General features: G+C 50.3%; 1 protein-coding gene across 1 annotated transcript; it reads right to left on the bottom strand.

The window, feature by feature from the left end:
• Positions 1–376: 376 nt before the first annotated feature.
• On the bottom strand, positions 377–6527 carry LOC8039071 (Krueppel-like factor 16). The gene is made up of 3 exons (XM_002413105.4): positions 6369–6527; positions 3942–4148; positions 377–1344 (listed from the first exon to the last, which is right to left on the bottom strand). Exons 1-3 carry the CDS (start codon positions 6408–6410, stop codon positions 697–699), a joined length of 897 nt encoding a protein of 298 aa, XP_002413150.3. The 5' UTR covers positions 6411–6527; the 3' UTR covers positions 377–696.
• Between the last annotated feature and the right edge of the window lie 679 nt (positions 6528–7206).

Below are 7206 nucleotides of genomic sequence, written 5' to 3'. Positions count from 1 at the left end.
AGAATAATTCGGCAGGATGCACCGCAAACCAACAGATTCACTGTTGATTGAGGCCCACAACATTAGCAAAGTCCAGGTTGCTACGTCAAGATATCTGTTAAGCTATAGCTTGTTGGTTACAGTTTTATAGCTATTTATACGACTCAAGTTGGCAACTATTTTGTGGCTACTTCTGCAACTTGTGTGATTGGCTCGAGAGTCTTCGAGTGCCACCATCGAGGAATGCTTGCTCACATGATCCGAACATGCTGGAACTATTGATTCGTTGTTCAGTGCCTGGTGGAGTGTCTTGGGACAAACAGAATCGCATCTTGTATGTGTTTGTGACCGTCCTCACCATCGAGCTGCGCAAGACGGATGCCAACGACCTCGCGAGTGTGGATTCTGCTTTGTGCGCATTTATTCATAAATAGGCAATACGAAACGGTGGCTTCCCTATTCATCCGCACTCGTCGCGGCACGCGGTCCGCCGCCGTCCGCATCCCAACCAGCTCTGGGGACAGGCGCGGTCTTGTTTCGCCCTGCCCGGCGCAGAGAGGACCACCTCCCGGTGGTCCGACCGGCGACCTGCACCGTTTGCCTGCAGAACTCGTCCGTCCCGCGAAAGCCATGTCAAGGCAGTTCGACGCCAGCGCATCGACACCAAAGGTCCGGAGAATCCAATCTCCATGTTTGGCCGGTCACCGCGGGCCGCCCCTAGGTCGCAGGGGCGGCACGGGGCGGCCACAACGCAACGCGCCGGCTACTCCCGTGGCGCTTGACGTGCTTGGCGAGGTGGTCGCTGCGCATGAAGCGCCGGTCGCACAGCGTGCAGCAGAAGCGCTTCTCGCCGGTGTGGGTCCGTCTGTGGCGCGAAAGTTCGTCCGAGCGCGAGAAGCACCGCTCGCAGCCGGCCCACTGGCAGGCGAAGGGGCGCTCCCCCGTGTGCGTCCGCACGTGGGCCTTGAGGTGCGAGCTCTTAAAGTAGGTCTTGCCGCAGCCCGCGTAGCCGCAGACATAGGAGCGCCGGCGTTCTTCCGGCGTCGACGGGGCGTTGTTTGCCGGCGCGTTGATGAAGAGAGTCGTCGGGACGGGGCGCGCCACCAAGAGCCTGACGGCACCCATGGGCACCAGGGTCTGGACCAGCGTCTCTTCGGCGCGCACCATGGTTGGAAGGATCGAGAGGGCGGGCTTAGGCGCAATGGCCACCACGGGGCGGAGGGGTTCCGGCCTGGGGGGCGGAGGAGGCGGCGGGGGGGTCCCGGCAACCGGGGGGCGGCTCTTGGGGGGTGCTCGGACGATCACCGACACCGGGGTGCAAGTCTGCGGGGCCGCAGGAGTCGGACGACTGTCTGCCAGCAGCAGCTGGAAGAGGAAAGGTGAGAGATTGGCGCGATTTCTAGACGGAAATTGTCCCCGCAGTTTCAGCGCCCCCTCGTGACATGGTTGGTGCTAGCTTGGTGTTGCAATGTTCGTGCAGAAAGCTCTTCGTAGTTTTAGCTTCCTGCACTATTCTGATGTCTCCCCTAGAGTTTCTTTCTTAGCCACTTTTCACCATCTGAAACCACCCAGTACCTCCTTCGAGCACCAAAGAGTATGGCCATTTGCTTCCAGCAAGCAACAGAGTAATAACAAACCCTGAAACACTTTCTTTTTTTTCTTTTTTCACGTGCCAAAGCAAATTGAGGTTTTTAGACACTATTTTAGAGAATATTTATGTTGAAACATGCATTTCCTTAGCACTAAATGTCCAGTGAATGGACAAACGGGCAGTAATACCATCTGAAGAAGGAGAAGGGGGGGTTTAAAAGACCGATACCAGGGGAAAACTCTAATCGGGACCGAGTGCACACCCACGCCAGTAGAGCCAACAAAAACTACACTGAGAGAAATATGTTTCCAAAAATGAAGTGTGCTTTAAGAGTGGCACAACTCAAGGCACATGTTCCATGTACTTAACCAGTAAGCTGCTTCACTTCAACTGTGAGCAAAGCAGAAGACACAAAACCGAGCTCCGGGTTTCGTTCCTGCCAAGCATGTATGCTCGTTCAGTGCAAGCATCTTTCGGGGCAACATGCTCGTGCTTGTAGCTTCAACTTTGCCAGCACATAATGTCAAACAAACTATGGTGTTCACGCGGCCCATTGGAGACCTAGCTTCGTTTCCTTCTCCAACGGACACTTCGGAATGTAGTGCTCTCAGAACATGCCGCCATCTGTGACTGGCAATATGTTCTAGCTGGCAGCACTAGAAATCTGACGGACGAATATGGGATGCACTCTTGTGCATCACATACAGATTGTTGGTTGCCAGTTGGCAATGCAGAAGTATCCTAGAGGAGGCCACACTCTTGCACCTTGGTCCATTATTTGACCAAAACCATTTACATTACCGGTGATTCATTTGCTCATCTATGGCTGTAACATGGCAAATGTATTGTTCCAGACTGAAAATAATTTTTAATAACAATGCTCTTGACGAGAGTCGTTCTAGACATTGCCAACCGTGGCAGACCTTGGAGCACAAGAGTGATGTGATCATTGGTAAAATTATTGCCAAAAATTTGCTTTTAAACTGCATTTTTGCTTGCAGATTTTATTCTAAGGTGTGCAGCCTGTGATCAAAATAGGCCAGAGCAGTTGGTAGATTCGAGAAAACCATGTTTCGCCTATCCCAAAGAGATGTCGAAACAAATACATGAGTGCAACAAAAGTTTTGCATCCAGGCGACAGTAGTGGCCACTTCAAGAGCAGGCAATGGGTAATCGTAAGTACCCCTAGCAGTGATGCAATATCCCTCGCCAATGTCATACGTGAATGTCTGTTTGAATGCAGAGATTTCAGTGATTTCTTTGACCCTCTGGTTCGCTGTGGAAAGCCATCAAAATGAGAATGGCAGGGCATGTCTTTTGAATCACCTGCCCCCTACATGCACTCCGTGCCTTCCGCTGAACTTTGGCTGCGCTTGCATTCGAGGTACATAAGATGCCGGGGCACTGTCGGTGGTAGGAATCCGGCGCTTGGGGCAGGGCAGTATCTCCCTGTTGTGCTCAACTTGCCAGCGTCTATACTCCGTTTCACAATAACTTGGCAAACTGTGGAAGCTGCGACCCCCGCGACCCAATAAGAGCGTCCGAGCAATGCACGTTGCAACACACCAAGATCGAGGCGACGGAAGCCTCGTTACCGCCACCGCAACAAAAGTGTGCAACAAAAAGTAGTTCTGGGCTTCTTTTTCTTTGAGTAATGTTGCAGTCAGACTGTTATGACCACAACAGTACACGACACGGAAGACAAAGACTTATGTGTCAACGATACTTAATATGGATAAACACTTCTGAAAAAAATGTGGCTTTTGAACAATGCTTCAACACTTTCACTCAGGACATTGCCCTGGCATTAGCATCCACCACAGAGTCATGGGTAAATTGAGTGTATGATTGTCTCGTGAACTGCTCCCGAAGAGCTTGCTATTCTAGCAGACGGCAATGTAGCGGCGGTGGACATTTATCCGAAGTCGGTTGCTTTTACAGCAGACGGCATTGGGTTACTCCAGGCCTCGCATTTAGCGCAACGACGGAAACGCTCCTGTGACGTGGTGTAACATACTTTACTACAAAGCCCTTATTGGGTCATAGGGACCGTAACCTCCACAGTCCGCCAAGTTATTGTGAAGCGAAGTATGAGCCCCGAGCTAATTTGGCATTGGGCTACAAATCTTCAATTAGAATGTGCTAGCCAAAATTAATACTGAATTTCCGAATTTTTTTTATTTAATCCACTAATTGTTGTGTTGCACCCCTGTAGCAAGGTTTTCTGCAGTCCACGATGTCATCCTAGAGGAGACATCTCCCTATTTCAACTGATTTAGTTGGAAAATAATTTTTATCGTAAACAAAACGCCATCTGTCTAATGGGAGGCAGAATAAAAAAAAATTAAAAAGCGGGAAACGTCCTGCGTACCCGTGCGAGTTCCGAGGACCTGCTGCAGCCGCCCTTGCCCGGAGACGCCTCCTCCTGCTCGTCCTCCGAGTTTGGGGGTGTGAGGTCCATGCCAGGCAGCGGTCGGACAACACTGTCCTTGCCGTGCCTGCTCATGGCCAGGAGGGTCTCCACCGCAAAGTAGTCGGCTCGGCCCAGATGGGCGGCGCTGGGGGCAGTCTCTTCCATCTGCAATGCATCAACACCTCGTCCGTTGCAGAGACCGTCGCCCGGCAAAGGGAGCCCCTCGTCCCTGATCGTGCGAGGGCTCCGTCAGCGGGTGACTTGCAGAAAAAACGGAAAGCAACAGCGAGACCTGCACAGACCCCAACACGGGGCGTGTCTCAAGAGCACCACAATTAGGCGCACGTGAACTGTGACCTTTGGAATGCACACAGTCGAAGCACCATCGAAGAACCACTCCAAACAATCTGTCGACCCAGTACGTACAACTGCAGACATCCCAATGCCCTAAGGATGTCAGGTGCATGTCAGCAAGTCTGTATGTTCACCATGAGTCAAACAGAAGACTACATCAGGTTGACCACTTTTTGCCACAAGCAATACACAACATAATGTTCAATCACTTGTCCAAATGCTCTTTGATAGAGATTCTGCTGAAATGCAAATGCATGCTTTCGTTTTTTGGGGAGTTTCCTATGTAATATCTTGATAGTAACTGCAATATGTTAGGCTCTGTAGGTTTTCCCCTTTATTTTTTTTTATTTGTTTTTGTAAGCACCAGGATTTATCTTCTGCTGAAAAGAAAACAGCCTAGTCTGACTAGATGTCTCAGTAGGCAGAAGAGTTCATGTAGGGTCATTTGCTGGAATACTGTGGTCCTTTGTTGTATTTCTGCAATATGTGGTTGCAGATGTAGATGGCAAGAGGTAACAATGGTTTTGAAGTATGGCTCATGCCCTCTACTTACAATATGCAATAGTATATTGAAATATTGTGGCTTTGTCTACCACAAACATTATATAACTGAAATAAATATAAGGGCACAAACGAGCTGGTGTACATTAAACATGATTCAAAAACCCCGAAACTGCAAGTAACGACACTTTTTCTTTTTTTGAGAGAGAGAGAGAGAGAGAGGGGGAATACAATTTTAGCTGTGCTTGTGACTTTTGGTTTTGGGCGTGCCTGTGGTGGGGTGGGGGGGGGAGAGAGAGAGAGAGGGAGGGAGGGGGAGGGTTGAATCATGTTTAATATAGAACTACTAGGCTCCATGAAATATTGCTTTTTGTTGGGGTTCTTCAAAGACTTTCGTGGTGGCACGGTATATTGCTGGATAGATATGTAAAGTGGCAGCAAAGCTCTTACTGGCAAAAAAAAAAAAAAAAAAGATACCATACTGCACTAACTGAAAGAGAAGAAAGATTAGAGTGTATACATATTTCCAGGAAATAAAGATCGGGCATAAACCGAAGCACAATGGAGGAAAATATGAAAAAAAAAAATTATAACTCCTCGTGTTGATTTTTTTTTTTTTTTTTTTTGCTTAGTTAGACACTTATTAGCGCTAGAAAAAATGGAAAGTAAGAAGGCATAAAAGGCCCGCCCGTCTTTGTTTCAGGAAACGTTAAAGGCCTCTTTCCCTCACTAGAGGGCCGCAAGCGGCTACCAATTTCCGTAGCAGACGACTTATCAAATCGAGACCGTCGTCTGCTCCAGATAATTCCCTCGTGACCCGTCTGCAATGCAAACAGCAAGCTCGGTTGATAAGAACCTTATCGGGCGTGACGACCTTCCGTGCAACAGAGGCGTTTCGGCCATCCACTACGACGTATTACGTTCGAATGCATCGACGTCCATGCAGCGAACTATACTCCACAGCAAACTCTAGTTCTCTAAATACGTTCTAAATATATCAAAAAAATCCCCAAATTGTTCCAGGCGTTCAAAACGGTTCGTTTCCCTGGTGGCGGTAGACTGACCAGCTGACGGCGGAAGTGGACGGGCCGTGTCGGAGGTTGTCGCAGGAGGCATAGCCTTACCTTTCGCCGGTCCGTCCCTTTTACTGGGGTCGGGAGCAAATAGAACAGGGGAAAAAAAGGAGAGGACTGGACGGGAAAAGAAACATTGAATAGATAGATAGGGATCGAAGACACTCGTGAAACCAGTTGGTCAGTATATTGGGCGCCCAACGTAGGGCGGCTTTTTTATTCCACCAGTCAGTCGTCAGTTCAAAACAAGCGCAGCGCGACCCCCGCGAAATCCCCACCCTTTTGCTCTGCCACCACGGGAAAAATAAAAACATTCTGAAACGACACAGAGGCACTTTTTCTACAACGCGCACGGATCACAGTGTGCGGGGCGTGCTGTGGACGTTATGAACACGACAGCCGAGAGTCAAAAATGCCGACGGCTCGCGAACGACGTCGGGCCGGTCAGGCTACTTACAGAGTCTTCGTGCGGCGGAGGCGTTTGCGCAAATCGCGTCATGGGCGCTGCCGTTGTCACAAGCGTAAAAGGTTTCCCGCACCACAGTATTTTCCGTCCGCTTCGCGACGCAGGGGAAAAGCGAGCTGCGTCTTGGGAAGCCCTTTTCTAAGGTCGGCCGCGGGGGCCGCGTCCGCCGCCGGCCAATCGGGAGGCGAGGGCTCGGCGGGCCCGGCCAATGGGAGCGGCGCGTGCACGTGAGAGCGGCGTGATCAGGACCCAGCTGAGCACGTGCACCGCTGCTGATGGCCTGCGTGTTCGTAGGCTGACCGGGCCCCCCACCCCTCCCGCGCCCTCGGAGCATAAACATCGGCTGCTGTTGCTGGGGGGAAGTTGTGTTGTTGGGGTGGGCCAACATGGCCAACACCCGGTTCGGGTAGAACACGCGGATCGGTTTTTGGCGTCGATGGAAATGTTTGGCTTGGTATCACGCGGAGGTTTCGCGGTCTTTGTTTGCTGCACCGCGTTCTTTCTGACCTCTTTTCCGAGGGGCGGTGGCCGGCCGCCCACCAACGAGTTTTTTTTTTTTTTTTTTTTTTTAATTTGTTGAACAAAGCCGCTGGTCGATATTTGAACATTTGTGTTGAACATTGTTAAATGACTAAACTCTGTTATAGCCGTTTAATATCCTATCTCTGTCGGAAAATCGTGAGGTTGTGCTTTGTTGTCTTCGTTCGTCTTTGTGTTCGGAAATTGAGACTCGCACGGCTTTTTAGAAGTAAAATAAAGACTTGTTTGTCGTGATTGGAGAGGGGGGCCTGAGGCCCGCGGCACGGGCCCGGTTTTTCGTTTGTTTACC

This window comes from Ixodes scapularis, unplaced genomic scaffold, assembly GCF_016920785.2.
Source record: "Ixodes scapularis isolate PalLabHiFi unplaced genomic scaffold, ASM1692078v2 PGA_scaffold8__174_contigs__length_109621045, whole genome shotgun sequence".
Classification (NCBI taxonomy): Eukaryota; Metazoa; Arthropoda; class Arachnida; order Ixodida; family Ixodidae; genus Ixodes; species Ixodes scapularis.
Note: the sequence above shows the minus strand (reverse complement) of the source record. Positions and strands in the feature narration are given on the sequence as shown.